This window comes from Zalophus californianus, chromosome 14 (assembly GCF_009762305.2).
Source record: "Zalophus californianus isolate mZalCal1 chromosome 14, mZalCal1.pri.v2, whole genome shotgun sequence".
Taxonomy (NCBI): domain Eukaryota; kingdom Metazoa; phylum Chordata; class Mammalia; order Carnivora; family Otariidae; genus Zalophus; species Zalophus californianus.
In genome coordinates, this window is record NC_045608.1 from 43,842,426 (window position 1) to 43,857,288 (window position 14,863).

Genomic DNA, 14,863 nt, shown 5'->3' on the forward strand with positions numbered 1-14,863 from the left:
TCAACATCTGTAATTGTAGTCTCAAAAAAGAGGAGAGAGAAGGGCACACAGAAAAAAAGCTTAAATAGCTGAAACTTTCCCAAATTTAGTAAAAACTATAAACCCACAAATCCAAGAAGCTCAAACAGAATAAACATAAGAAAACCTCTCCAAAACATGTAATTAAATTGCTGAAAAGCAACAGTGAGAAAAATCTCAAAAGCATCACGAGGAACAAAACACATTATATGCAAAGGAACAAAGAATGACCACAACTATGCAATCAGAAGACATTTTTCATGTATTCAAAGAAAAGGTGTTAATCTTGAATTCTATACCTACCAAAATGTCTTTCATAAATAAAGGTGAGGTGTGCCTGGGTGGCTCAGTCGTTAAACGTCTGCCTTCAGCTCAGGTCATGATCCCAGGGTCCTGGGATCAAGCCCTGCATCAGGCTTCCTGCTCAGCAGAGAGCCTGCTTCTCCCTCTCCCACTCCTCCTGCTTGTGTTCCCTCTCTCGCTGTGTCTCTATCAAATGACTAAATAAAATCTTAAAAAAACAACAAAAAAAAGGTGAAATAAAGAGCTTTTCAAAAAACAAAAGCAGAGAAAATTCATAGATATGCTCTGCAAGAAATATGTAAGTCCTTGAGACAGAAGAAAAGGATATCTGATGGAAATTTATATTCGGATTTCAAAGGAAGAATGCCAAAAATGGTAAATATGAGTTTTAAACATTTTTAATCTCTTTAAATGATAATTGACTATTTAAAGCAAAAATACGAATGAAGTCTAAGATTTCTAACATGTGGAAGTAAACTGTGTAACAATAGCACCAAGGACCAGGGAAATGGAAGTATACTCTTTTAAGAATCTTACACTATACCTGAAGTCATTTGTCATTTAAGGCAGAGGATGATAAGTTAAAGATATAGAATATAAATCCTAGAGCAGCAGTTCAAAGACATCGTCTTAGCACCCTTTATACCAAAAGTCGGCAAACCTTTCCTATTAAGGACCATATAATAAACATAGGCTTTCTGGGCCATAAAAAAGGGTCAATAAATCTCAGACGACCAAAATAATATCGATATGTTATGGGACTACAACAGAATCAAATTAGAACTATGTAACACAAATATATTAGAAAAAGACCAAAATAACTGGAGATTAAACAACACAGTTCTAAACAATCCATGGGTCAAAACAAAACACCCACAACATAAATAAGAAAATATTTAACTGAATAAAAACATAGCACATCTAAAGTTGTATCTACAAGTGATTAAAGAGAAGTAATAATTTTAAGCACCTACATAAGGAAAGAAGTTATTAAAAAAAAAAAAAAATCAATGATTTAAGCACACACCTTAAAAAGAAAATGAAGTCAATTTAAACCCAAGGTAGAAAAAAAGGAAATAACTTAGAGTAGTTATCAGTAAAGTAGAAAACGGATAATACATAAAATAAAAAATAGAAAAGATTAATTGATAGATCCTTAGCAACACTGACCAAAAACAAAACACCAAAAGCATATCAGGAAGGGGGGGGGGAGAGGCGGGACTTCAACAAATAAAGATAACAGATATAAAAGATTAATGAAGTCTGGATATTATGAACAACTTTATGCCAATAAATTCAATATATTTAAGCAAATTTTCTCAAAAGAGAAAATTAATCAAAACTGACATAAAAAACAGAAAATCTAAATACCCTGTATCTAGTAAAGGAATTAAATATCAATCAAATTCCCACAAAGAAAATCCAGGTCCAGAAAAAATTCACTGGTAAATTATTTCAAGTATTTACAGAAATAATACCAGTCTTACACAAACTCATTTAGAAAAGAGAGGGCAGGGACACCTGGGTGGCTCAGTTGGTTAAGGCACTGCCTTCGGCTCAGGTCATGATCCCAGGGTCCTGGGATCGAGTCCCGCATTGGGCTCCCTGCTCAGTGGGGAGTCTGCTTCTCCCTCTCCCACTGCCTGCCGCTCCCCCTGCTTGTGCTCTCTAATAAATAAATAAAAAAAAGAGGGCAATATGTCCCCAAATAAAAATATCAATACCCCTCATGAACATATATACAAATATCTTTTTTAAAAAATGAGAAAATTAGGGCGACTGGGTGGCTCAGTTGGTTAAGCGACTGCCTTTGGCTCAGGTCATGATCCTGGAGTTCCGGGATCAAGTCCCGCATCAGGCTCCCTGCTCAGCAGGGAGTTTGCTTCTACCTCTGACCCTCCCCCCTCTCGTGTGCTCTCTCTCTTTCTCTCTCTCAAATAAAATAAAATCTTTAAAAAAATAAAAAAATAAAAAATGAGAAAATTAAATCCAGCAATGCATAAATGAGATAAATACATCATGACTCAATGGGTTTGTCCCAGTTCTCAAAGTGTTTGTGAACCCCTGTTGGTCTCTGAAATTCTTTCACAGGGCAAGATCAAAACTATTTTCATAATGCTAAGATGTTATTGTCCCTTTTTCACTGTGCTGACATCTGCACTAATGGTGGAAAATCACTTGAGGCTAAAAATTTTAATAGTTTAGCACACATCAAAGTAATGATATCAAATAAATTGGTTAAAATGATTAATTTTATTAAATCTCAACCTCTGAATACATTTCTTTGTGATATTCTGTGTTATGAAATGGGAAATACCCATTCAAAAAAGACTTACTTGTCCTGGCAACCAAGATCTCCTTCAGTAGGTGAATAAAACTGTGGTACATTCAGAAAATGGACTATATTCATCACTAAAAAGAACTGAACTATCAAAGCCATGAAGAGACATGAAGGAAATTTAAATGCATATTACTAAGTGAAAGAAGTCAATCTGAAAAGGACACATACTGTAGGATTCCAACTACATGACATTCTGGAAAAAGGCAAAACAATGGAGACAGTAAAAATATCAATGGTTGTCAGGGGGCTGAAGGGATGAATAGGCAGAGCACACAGAATTTGGGGGGGTAATAAAACTACTCTGTATGACACTATAATGGTAAATACATGTAATCATACATTTGTCCAAACCCACAGAATGTACAACACCAAGATTTGAATCCTAATGTAAACCACGGACTTTGGGCAACAATGATGTGTCAATATAAGTTCACCAATTATAACAAATGTGGTACACCTGGGTGGCTCAGTCGGTTAAGCTTCCGTCTTCGGTTCGGGTCATGATCCCAGGATCCTGGGATTAAGTCCCACATCGGGGGTCCTTGCTCAGCAGGGAGCCTGCTTCACCCTCTGCCTGCCGCTCCCCCTGCTTGTGAACTCGCAAGCACACATGCTCTCTCTGACAAACTCTTTAAAAGAAAAATTATAACAAATGTGCCATCCTAGTAGGGGATGTTGGTAATGGAGGAGGCTCTGCATGTGTGGGGAAAAGGATATATTATGAAAGCTCTGTTTCTTCCACTCAGTTTTTGCTGTGAACCTAAAACTGTTCTAAAAAATAAAGTCTATTAAAAATCTATCAGTGGGGCGCCGGGATAGCTGTTGGTTAAGCATCCAACTCTTGATGTCCGACTCAATTTTGGCTCAGGTCATGATCTCAGGATTGTGAGATGGAGACCTGTGTCAGGCTCCTGCTGGGCACAGAGCCTGCTTAAGATTCTCTCTCTCACTCGCTCTGCCCCTACCCCTTCCCTCTCTCTAAAAAAAAATCAACCAATCAATAAAATATATATGAAAATAATCAAGAAATAACACATTTGCATACCAAAATATGATCATTTTCTTCAGGATAAGCTTGTGTAAATGTCTGAGTTGCAAACTGGACTAGTTGCTTTTTCAATGGAATATCATTTTTACTTAAAACTACAAATTATGGGTTTTTATACTCAAGTATTTAGCCAACATTTTCTCAAAAATAAATGAAGTGAGCTTGCTGCCTTAGGAAAAACTGACTACATATAGTTGCCAATGACAAAATTAGAGCTTTTGAGAGAAAATTAGAATTTTATATCTGTCACTATGTACTTGGCACCTTCCCTGTTACAAATAGATTTTTATGCACGAAAGGTCACTGATGTGGTTTCTACCACAAACTAACCAATGATAAGCTATTATATGTTGAGTTTGGATATACTATGAAAGAAAAATGTTCACAATTTTATCTGAAAGGATACCTCCCCTTTTCCAACTGTTTATGTGAGGCCAGGTTTCTTATATATACCTCAACTAAAACAACATATCACAACAGACTGAATGCAAAAGCAAATATGAGAATTCAATTATATCTATTAAGCTAGATTTTCAAGAGATTTGCAGAAATACAGAACACTGCCAGTCCTTTCACGATATTTTTGGGAAAACATTTCAAAATATAAAATTAACATGTAATGGGTTTGCCATTGTTATTTCTAAATAAATAGGTTTTTTAATTTCAGTTTTAATTTCTAATATGGTAAACGTCAATAGATATAACTAATATATATGAAACTCTGGGGTTTAAAAATAATAATTTTTAAGAGTATAAATGGGGCTGCAAAAACCAAAAAAACTGAGAGTTGCACATCCCAGGAATGTACCATTTAACAATTAAAAAATCAATGAGGGGCACCTGGGTGGCTCAGTCGGTTAAGCGTCTGCCTTTGGCTCAGGTCATGATCTCAGGGTCCTAGGATCGAGCCCATCGGGCTCCCTGCTTAGTGGGGAGTCTGCTTCTCCCTCTCCCTCTGCTCCTCCCCCCCCCTTGCTCATGCACCCGTGCTCTGTCTCTCAAATAATCTTTAAAAAAATAAAAATAAAAATGAAATTAACCAGATTATCAGAAAGTAGGAAAATCATATGATCTTTTTAATAACCTAACAAAATTCAACAGCCATTCATAATTTAAAAGGTCTTAGTGAATGAGCTAGGATAAGACAAAGATGCCCATTCTCACCACTTTCTATTCAACACTGTATTATTAAAAATAATATAGCCCAGAGAAACAAGGCAATAAAAAGAAATAAAAGTCATAAAGACTGGAAAGGAAGTAAAAATACCTCTATTTGCAGATAACATGCTCATGTACATAAAAAGAAAACTCCAGTGGAATCTAGAAAATAACTAATGAAACTATTAAGTGAATTTAGCAAGGTTACAGGATGAAAAGGATCTGTATTTTTATAATCTACCCATGAACACCAGAAAACACAAATTTTTTAAAATATCGTTTAACAGCCACGAAACCTTAAGTTCAGAGACTCTAACAAAAACCATGAAGATCCTACACTAAGAAGCTACAAAACTCAGTTTAAGAGAATATAAAGACCTAAATAGAGTACAACATTTTAAGGATTTTAATACTCAGTACTGTTAAAATGCCCATTTTCCCCAAACTGAACAATGAACCAATACAATCTCAAAATTCCAAGAGTCCATTTGTAAAAATTGACACTTATTCTAAAATTATAAGGAAATGCAAAGAAGCTAAAACGGCTAAACTATTCTTGCAGAAGTTGGAGAACTTACATTATCTCATTTCAAGACTTATTATAAAGCTTTAATCACTAAGACCATGTGTACCAGCATAAGTTATAATGAAATGTATCCTGTATGAAACAGGAGTCCAAAAGTAAACCTATAACAGATTTTCAAAAAAGATTCCAAGACAAGTCAATGGGAAAAGGAGAGTATTTTCAAAGGATAGTGCTGGAACAACTGGATATATATACGGAAAAAAGGCATTTGGACTGCATTTGTAATAATTAAGAAACTGAAATATAGTAAGTGCTCTTATGATAATACTTACATTTTTTATTTTGATGTTTCCCCAATCATCATCCTGTTTTAAAAACAAATGAAAAACATTTAACCACTCCTGTATAATCTGAACATATTCTAGTAATCAATGAATTTAAGCTACTCCAAAATAGAATAAATTTTTTGTTTGCAGATTTTACTTAAAATTACTATAATCAAAAGTACTTTAAAAATGCAGTCTTAAAGTCAGTAAGTCTTACAGTTGCTTAAACTACAAAAGACACAAACTAAAAGACAATAAACCTAACTGTACCAAAAGGACTAAAAAACAATGACAGATACTAATTTTTTTGCATGTTTGTTACATGTATGGAACCAGCAAAACTAATAATTAGCTTATGTGACAGGAATGAAGAGTAACTTATGAAATAAGGTCTACATAATTAGAATGATTATATAATTTACTATCCAAAGCAGGAGTTTTGTTTTGTTTTGTTTTTTTAAATTTGACAGAGAGAGACACAGCAAGGGAGGGAACACAAGCAGGGGAGTGGGAGAGGGAGAAGCAGGCTTCCCACGGAGCAGGGAGCCCAACGCAGGGCTCGATCCCAGGACTCTGGGATCATGACCTGAGCCGAAGGCAGACACTTAACAACTGAGCCACACAGGTGCCTCCAAAGCAGAAGATTCTTGAGAATGAAAGTGCTATTAAAAATTATACCAGGACGGGATGCCTGGGTGGCTCAGTTGTTAAGCATCTGCCTTTGACTCAGGTCATGGTCCCAGGGTCCTGGGATCGAGTCCCACAGCAGGATCCCTGCTCAGTGGGAAGTCTGCTTCTCCCTCTCCCACTCCCCGTGCTTGTGTTCCCTCTCTTGCTGTCTGTCAAATAAATAAACTCTTTAAAAAAAAATTTTTTTTAGTTATACCAGGACTACCAGAGGCAAACTAACCCTTAATAACATTTGCTGTGTCCACAAATGTTTTTAAAGTCCTAAATTTCATATCTATGAAGTAATTACTTTCACTTCAATATATTCAGTTAAAACAATTTTTTTTAATGCCATGACTGGCCCCCAGATATCTTGGCCTACTGCAGCTAAGCCCTTTCCCTTCACAGGATAAAGTCATTTCCACATTACTTCTTTCTTAGACAAGATGCCAGGCATGCAATATGCTTTTCCATTTGGTGGTGCCATTAATTATCTCTTTGGACATCCTGCTTCAAAGTGCAACAGTAACTTCCTAAATGTCCTTCTCAGTCTAAGGGCCATTTCTATTAATCATAAGGAATGATAACTATATATGCTCCCTCAGATCACTTATCTAAGGTCACACCAAGCTGAAAAATGAACCGAGATCGGCTTGACTTATAAATCACAGGCTCTTCCAGTACCTTGCTATAGGTTACTTAAATCTCTCTGATGCTAAGTTTTCTCATTTATGAAAATTTTAAAATATATTTACGTTCATTTTTAGAAAACAAAGAGTTGAGAATTGAAGAAAATAAAAGCCTGGCACAGAAAATTATTCAGTAAGTGATAGCTATTAATAGTCAGTTTCATTTACATACCATTTCTCTTTAATTCTCCACAGTACATCACCAGTACACAGCTCATCACAAATTCAATTATCAAGTTCACTAATGACTAAAAAGCTCATACTGCAACTTGGAGGAGAAACAATATTTTCTTCACCAACATCAATTTTACTGCCCAGCTGACAGGGGCAACCAAGCCATATCTCTAAAGTTAACTACAGCTCTTTGGCATTTCACACCAAACTCTTGAGGATAATATTTTTTTAAAACTCTACTTCCATAGTTTTACAAACAATAATACTTGCACCTTGTTGTGGCCCGTCACCAATGATGCCAGTAAGTTTACAGACTCCTAACTGTAGTCAATATGACCATTCCAAGGAAACTAAAGGAAAAATTATGTTCTCCTTTTAAACAAAAATTTTTTTCTCCCACCTCCAAACAGTTTTTACACAGTGATACACCCTAAATGATAGGAGCCCTTTTTTTAATGGGTAGAATATGAAACAGGCCAAAAGAAAAAATTAACAATTTTCCAGTATTCCAGAAGTGGGGCTTTGATAAAGATGTTGAACTATTCTGAATTTCAACATTTGAATACATGTAAAAAAATACCTTCTGTATTTTTTTTTTAATCTACCATACTGTTCCGTATTTTTAACAGAGATAAAATTTTCTCCGCCCCATAACAGAAAACTACTAAGGATATATAGATTTTTGTATTAATCTAAACAAAATAAAATACTTTTAACACACCCTCAGAGAAAAAAAAATCCAAACAACAGAGATAATGGAAAGTTCCTCACTCCCCTGACTCCTAGGAGTAGTCACTGATACAAAGCATTTTAAAATGAAAATTTTAATGATGCTTTTATAACACAGTGTTTTGAAATGGCTACAATGTTTTTTCCTACCCTAACATGAGTAAGACAGTTTTAAATTCATATAGACTACGTACTCTCACCAAAAAAAAAAAAAAAAAAACAAAACCTCAAGTGCTACATTTTCTGGTGTTTGTTTCCACTAATTATATAATAGTATAGAATGAAAATCTGGACTAAATTTTACCTTCAATGTTCCTCCTTTCACCATAACTTTCTGTCTGGCCGGCTGGACTCCAGTCAGTGCAAAAAGCTGAGCCTTGAATACCATTGGAGGTTCATCAGTGTTCAACTCTACACCTTCAAATTTCTCCTTTCCCCATTTCACGGTAACTGCAAGCAAAACCATAATTTATTTTTTTCATTTATAAAATAAAAGGACTTCAGATTTAGAAGATCCCTAGAGGACCCATTAGTTTGGCTTTCAAGAACTAGCCTATGTCATTCCTCTTTATATGCTCATACTGTCTACCTCATCAGGAGTGACTTGAATGTAGTAGGTCCTGAATAAAACTTAACTGAACCCAATCCAACTTCTCATTTCATAAACGGAGACTTAAGAGAAGATGATTGATTTACCAGTCACAAAACTAGTTGGCAAATATTCAAGCCTTCTGAATCCTACTCTAATACTCTCAGAAAAATATGATCACTCTGGAATATTTCCCAGAATAAGGTTCAGACTTCAAAATGTGTTTAACAATTATTAAAATCAGTACATACTGCTGGAATAGAAAGAGTAAAGAAAAATCAGAAAGATAAAAAAAACTTTTTGGAAAAATAAAGCATATTTAAAACAGGTTAAGGAATACTGAATTATACTGAATTATAAGAAACGTTCCATGGGAGAATTGAAAGGTGTGGTTCCTAAGCAAGAGGTGGTTAAATATTAAGAATCCAAAGATATAACTAAATCATTAAAAAATACAGAAATCCTACTTCAGTCATTTGGATGGCTATTAAAAAAAGAAGACGAAGAAGAAGAAAATACCAAGTGCTGGTGAGGATGTAGAAAACCTAGTACCCTCAAGCATTCCTGATGGGAATATAAAACAGTACAGCCACTGCAGAAAAAAGTATGGTGGTTCCTCAAAAAATTAAACTTATCATATGATCCAGCAATTCCTTTCTAAGTATATACTCAAAAGTGTGAAGCGGGGACTCAAACTGCTATTTGTATACCCCTGTTCATAGTGCATTATTCACAAAAGTCTCAAAGATGTGAGTGATCCAGTGTCCATCAACAGATAAACGGATAAACAAAATGTGGTACAGACATAAAATGGACATTATTCAGCCTTAAAAAATAATGAAATGCTTATACATGCTATACAACATGGATGAACCTTGGAGACATTATGCTAAACAAAATAAGCCAGATGCAAAAAGTCAAACATTATGATTTCCCTTATGCGAGGTATCTACAGTAGTCAAATTCAGAGAGACATAAAGTAGAATGGTGGTTGCCAGGAGGCTGGGAGGAAGAGGAAATGGAGAGTTACTGTTCAATGGGTACAGAATTTCAGTGTAGGAACATGAAAAAGTTCTGAAGGTGGATGGTGATGATGGTCGCACAAAAGTATGAATGTACTTATCACCAAAAATGTACACTTAAAAATGGTTAAAATAGTACTTTTTTGTTACATATATTTTACCATATAATAAAAAAATTTCAACTGGCCTCATGAAATAGCCAACTTTTGAAATACATAAAATAACATAAGGATATACATAGCTTATTTCCACTGAAAACTTCATACCTACGCAAATGAGAATCCCACAACTAACAGTTGTCTGGTTTGGTTTTTTTAAGATTTTATTTATTTATTTGACAGAGAGAGATATAGCCAGAGAGGGAACACAAGCTGGGGAAGTGGGAGAGGGAGAAGCAGGCTTCCCGCTGAGGAGAGAGCCCAGTGTGTGGCTCGATCCCAGGATGCTGGGATCATGACCTAAGCTGAAGGCAGATGCTCAAAGACTGAGCCACCCACGTGCCCCTGTTTTCCTAATAAAACCAAAATATAAAAACTAATCCTTACTCCAAATCCCAACTCCTTCACTAGTTCAATTAATGTGTTTAGCATTCATTCAATAAGCCCCAGGACAAGCACTGGGAAGATGCTATGACCTTAGAATCTAATAAGAGAGAGAAAAGGGGGAGAAAGGATTGAAATAATTAACAATATAAATATTATAAATGCTACAGGATCACAAAGGAATGCTTCATGAGTGAAGGATTCCCTGGAGGAAGTGGTAACTTTGGGTTCTAACTATCAACTCTGAGTCTCAAAGAAAAATATTAGGTGTTAGACACTTAAAATATAAGCATTCCTGGAAAAGATAAGAAAAACATCAAAAGCATAAAACATTACGTGTTCTGAGATTTAAGTAATTCCTTGAGAAAAGGGAAGGAAGCTGAAACTAGAAGCTGGTGAATGATCAAGTCACAAAAGATAACGTAAGTCATGGTAAAACATACAGGCTTTGGGCTTTAATGTTATAGAAGTACAGTATCTGTGAAAAGTTTCCATAAAGGCCACTTTAGTCTGGTTTGAACATCAGATCACTCTAGCAGCAGCTGGGAAAAATGGGTTTGAAGAGGGCACAACTGTAATCTTTAAATAAACTAGGAACAGAGAACAATGTACAAGTAAAAGATAAGACTAAACCAAAACAGTATCAGAAATAATGAAGAGGGGGGCGCCTGGGTGGCTCAGTCGTTAAGCGTCTGCCTTCAGCTCAGGTCATGATCCCAGGGTCCTGGGATCAAGTCCCACATCGGGCTCCCTCCTCGGCAGGAAGCCTGCTCTCCCTCTCCCACTTCCCTGCTTGTGTTCCTGCTCTCGCTCTCTCTCTCTCTCTGTCAAATAAATAAATAAAATCTTTAAAAAAAGGAATGAAGAGGAACCTATCTGAAATTGATTTAGCTGTGTCACCATGAACAAGTTACTTAAACTTTCTGCATACCCATCAAAGAGAATTATACCAGTATCACAGGATTATGTTGAAGATTAACACAAAGCAACATGTATAAAAACACTAGCTTTGTGCCAGATATACAGGTGTTCATTAATTTTTACAGCACTTATCCTTAACCATATACAAATCGGACTATTTAATTTTCTACTAAAACTTATGAAATGGTACTTAAAATATTCTCATTTTAATATAGGGATTTTTGCAGATCCTGAAAATATAAATTCTGAATATGGAGAGGTCAAAGAAGAAACCTGAGACATCTACTCCAATTCTCTCATTTTGGAAATAAGGAAAAGATACGGTTAAATATTTAAGAAAAAACTTAATGTTAAGATAGATAGTTTGGTGAATATAAGTATTTTTTGAGGGGAACAAAGAGGGGGGTTAGTGGTGTTGTATGTGAGTCTACCAGTGTGTTTAAGTATTAGCATACACTGGTATTTATCGCCATCACTCATTAATAACCCCTCAATTCTACAGTGCATAAATAGAAAATTTCAAGTACCATTCTACTCTTAATCTTGGCTTTACAAAGAGGTTGAGCAATCATTAAAGCATTCCATTCAAGATTCTAGAACACCAAGAATCCACCTCGAAATTAAACATTACTCCTTTGTTTCGTATCATTCTTTGAAAATGCTGAATCTTCAATAAAGGAATTATGATAGAGTTAGGAATGGCCAATGAATCATACATCCATAGTGAACCGAAGTCAACACATACGTTTTAGGTGCCATTTTGAATAAGACTAAGAACAGCAAGGTCCATTAACTAAATGCAAATGTGATCCCCGGCTAATACCTTGGACTGCCTCAAGCAAAATAAAATAAAAACTGTCAAACGCCTTTTAAAAGGAAATGACGCCTGCGGGTATTTGCATTCACCTAAGTCTCGAAGCTAACACTATTGATTCAGACGTAGAAACCCAATATAACGTTTGATGAAATGAAAACAAAGCATAAAGTTCACAGTCTACCTCGGGATAAAACTGAAATTCGTACAAAATGGGTGTCTGAGCCAAAGGCAGCAAGGCGTAAGCTATGGGGAGCTGTTAAGAGAAACCCCAAGCACCATGAAAGCTAACCTTCCATCCCTCCCTTACCTCAGGCTTCCCCCTCCTTGACCCTCCCCTTCCACAGCTACCACTAAGGAGTCCAAGAAAATCCCACTACACCTCTAGCCTGGTCCCGGGTACCTGAGGAGGACACACCCTCACCTCTCGTGGCTCACTAGGACAGCGACAAAAACTATTCTGCAGAGTCACCACTCCGAGGAGCTGACTCGTGCTCCCCATCTCCACTCGCCACCCACCCGGGCCAGAAGGGACAGCGATCCCTCAGGTTGTAGAGCTCGGAAATAGCGGGCAGAGAGAAAGGGGCCAAGTCGTCGCCACGCCGCAGTGCCCCCCACCCATGCCTGACCGGTCCCCTCCCCCGCCCCGTGCTCAGCCGGGTGCCTGCCCTGCAGGCCCGGCCTCCTCAGAGGCCTAGCGCAGGACGGAACTGCAGGGCGAGGAAGGAGCTCACCGGAATAAAGCGGCATGGCGGCACAAGAGACGGCGGCGATGCAGGAAGGCTGGGCCTGGCAAGGGCGTCGAAGGGAAAGGGACGCGATGAAGCAGCGCCGGCAGCCAAGGCAGAGGCGCGGTAGTGGCGGCAGCACGGGTGCGACGAGAGTCTCATTCAAACCGGCCACTGGCGATGACGCAGCAACACGCAGTTTGCCCGCCCGCGGAGCCACAGGGCGACTGCAGGAGAAAACCCGGCGCGCCGAGCGGGCGAGGCGGGGCCTGGAGGGTGGAGAGCTGAGGGAGGTGGGAGGGGAAGCCGCGCGAGACCGCCGGCAGGCGCGGGCGCGCGGCCCCTGCACCAGTACAGGTGCACGCCTGCGCCTGCGCAATGCCCTGCGCTGGACCGCTCCCTCCGCCGGGTGGGCCTGGCCGTGCTCCGCCTCGGCCCCGCTGGATGCGAACCTGGTACCCCGCAGATGTCTTTTTAAAAAAGTCTTTCTTTACAAAGAGTGGTTCAGTTCGAGCTGGGCTTTTTTTTTCTTGTTAATATAGCCAGTAGAAGAGCTCAGAGAGGCCCTGCTCCACCCCTCACTGGGTCTGTCTACTGACCAAAAGATACCCAGCTCTTTTTTGTGACAAAATGCGTATCAAAAGGCTTTGAATACTGCAGAGATAGGCCTGCCTTGATTGTAATGTATTACTGTCGTTTCTAACAACCAGTCAGACTCTAGGTTGGAGCTAGTAAGATAGCAGAAAAAAATGCCCTGCGTTGGTGGGTGTTGCCCGTAGCCCTCCACTTACTTGTCCTGGACCTGTTTCCCCAATCTGGAAAAAGAGAGATTTCAACTGGATGGTTTCTGAGGCCTCTTCTAACTCTAAGTTGTCATGGGAGAGGTAAAGTCAAGCATTCTAGATGAGAAGTAGAACCTATAAGTGAAAGAAATTTCAAAGAAATTCAAGTCAAATTTGAGGTACTTTCTTGCTTTATAGAGGCTTTATTTTGATTCCAAATGCTGCAAAAGTGTTGAAACTGTCCATATTTCAAGACAAAAATTTTCCGCATTTCAAAACGCTACAACCCATTCAGACCGATTTCATGAATATACATCAGGAGTCGTTTTCACCCTTCACTACGTCAAGACCTATGAGAATAGGATCCAAAATGTGACGGAAACAGCACAACGATGCTGTAGAATATTTTTCAAAGTGATGTATGTAATATTAAGTGGAAAGGGTGTATCAAACTTACTGAGCATTATGATTGCAAGTACATAAAATTAAAATTAATGGTCATAAAGATTTGTCTGAATCCAGTTATTACTAGCTGTGTGACCTCTCAACTTCAGTTTCCTTCTCTATGAAATCAAGAATATCTATAGGATTCCTATGAAGATTAAATAGGATTACATATAGAAGATGCTTAGCACAGAGCATTGCACCTAGTATGCCACAAATAGCTATTACAGATTACACAATAAAAACTCCAGAGGGATTTTGTAGGGTATGGTTAGAGCAGACTATGGGTAGCTTTGTTCTCTATTTTCCAAATGGTCAGTCATATATTTCTATAAAATATTTTTTATTTAATTTTAATTCCAGTATGGTTACCGTACAGTGTTGTATTAGTTTTAGATGTACACTATAGTGAGTCAACAATTCCATACAGCACACAGTGCTCATCACAAGTGTACTCCTTGATCCCCATCACCTATTTCACCCACTCCTGACCCCCTTCCCCTCTGGTAACCATCACTTTGTTCTCTATAGTTAAGAGTCCCTTTCTTGGCTTCTTTTTCCTAAAATATAACTTTAAAAACATATTGGATAGATCCTCTATGGGAAAAATCTTTGTTGCCCTGTATCACGTTCCCAGTAAGGGAGGCCCTAAAGATGGAAGGATGACCCTGCAAATCATCCTCTATACTGGGCTCTTATTGTACCCTATTTTCCCCTCCAGTAACTTTCATCAAACTTATGTTTCTTTAATGTCTGTATTCCCCCACCAGACTATAAACAGAAATCGTGGCTGTCCAGTAGGCACTCTGGATTTATCTGATGCTGTGAGAACCGGATGTGAGAGCAACCAATTTTGAACTTACTTATGCTATACATGCCCAGAGAGTCTTCCAGAACAAGTCTGTTTTCAGCTCACACTGACCAACGTTTCAGTAAGATTAACTTCTAGCCTGGCTGCAGGATCAAGAACCTGAATTTAAGACAAATGGAACAGAGTATGTGGACCAGTACTAGCAACTAAAAGGAAGTGTCAAAGGAAA

General features: G+C 37.9%; 1 protein-coding gene across 2 annotated transcripts in view; it reads right to left on the reverse strand.

Annotated features, from left to right (window-relative positions):
• Positions 1-12,821, reverse strand: part of USP14 (ubiquitin specific peptidase 14) — a 47,947-nt gene extending 35,126 nt beyond the window's left edge. The window contains exons 1-3 of one of the 2 annotated variants that reach the window (XM_027575285.1): positions 12,604-12,821; positions 8,286-8,431; positions 5,727-5,759 (exon numbers count right to left, since the gene is read on the reverse strand). In XM_027575285.1, the coding sequence (XP_027431086.1) occupies positions 5,727-5,759; positions 8,286-8,431; positions 12,604-12,619 (195 nt within the window). In that variant the 5' untranslated portion in view covers positions 12,620-12,821. The remainder of the gene's footprint in view (positions 1-5,726; positions 5,760-8,285; positions 8,432-12,603) is intronic. The other variant, XM_027575286.1, reaches the window with a different exon arrangement.
• Between the last annotated feature and the right edge of the window lie 2,042 nt (positions 12,822-14,863).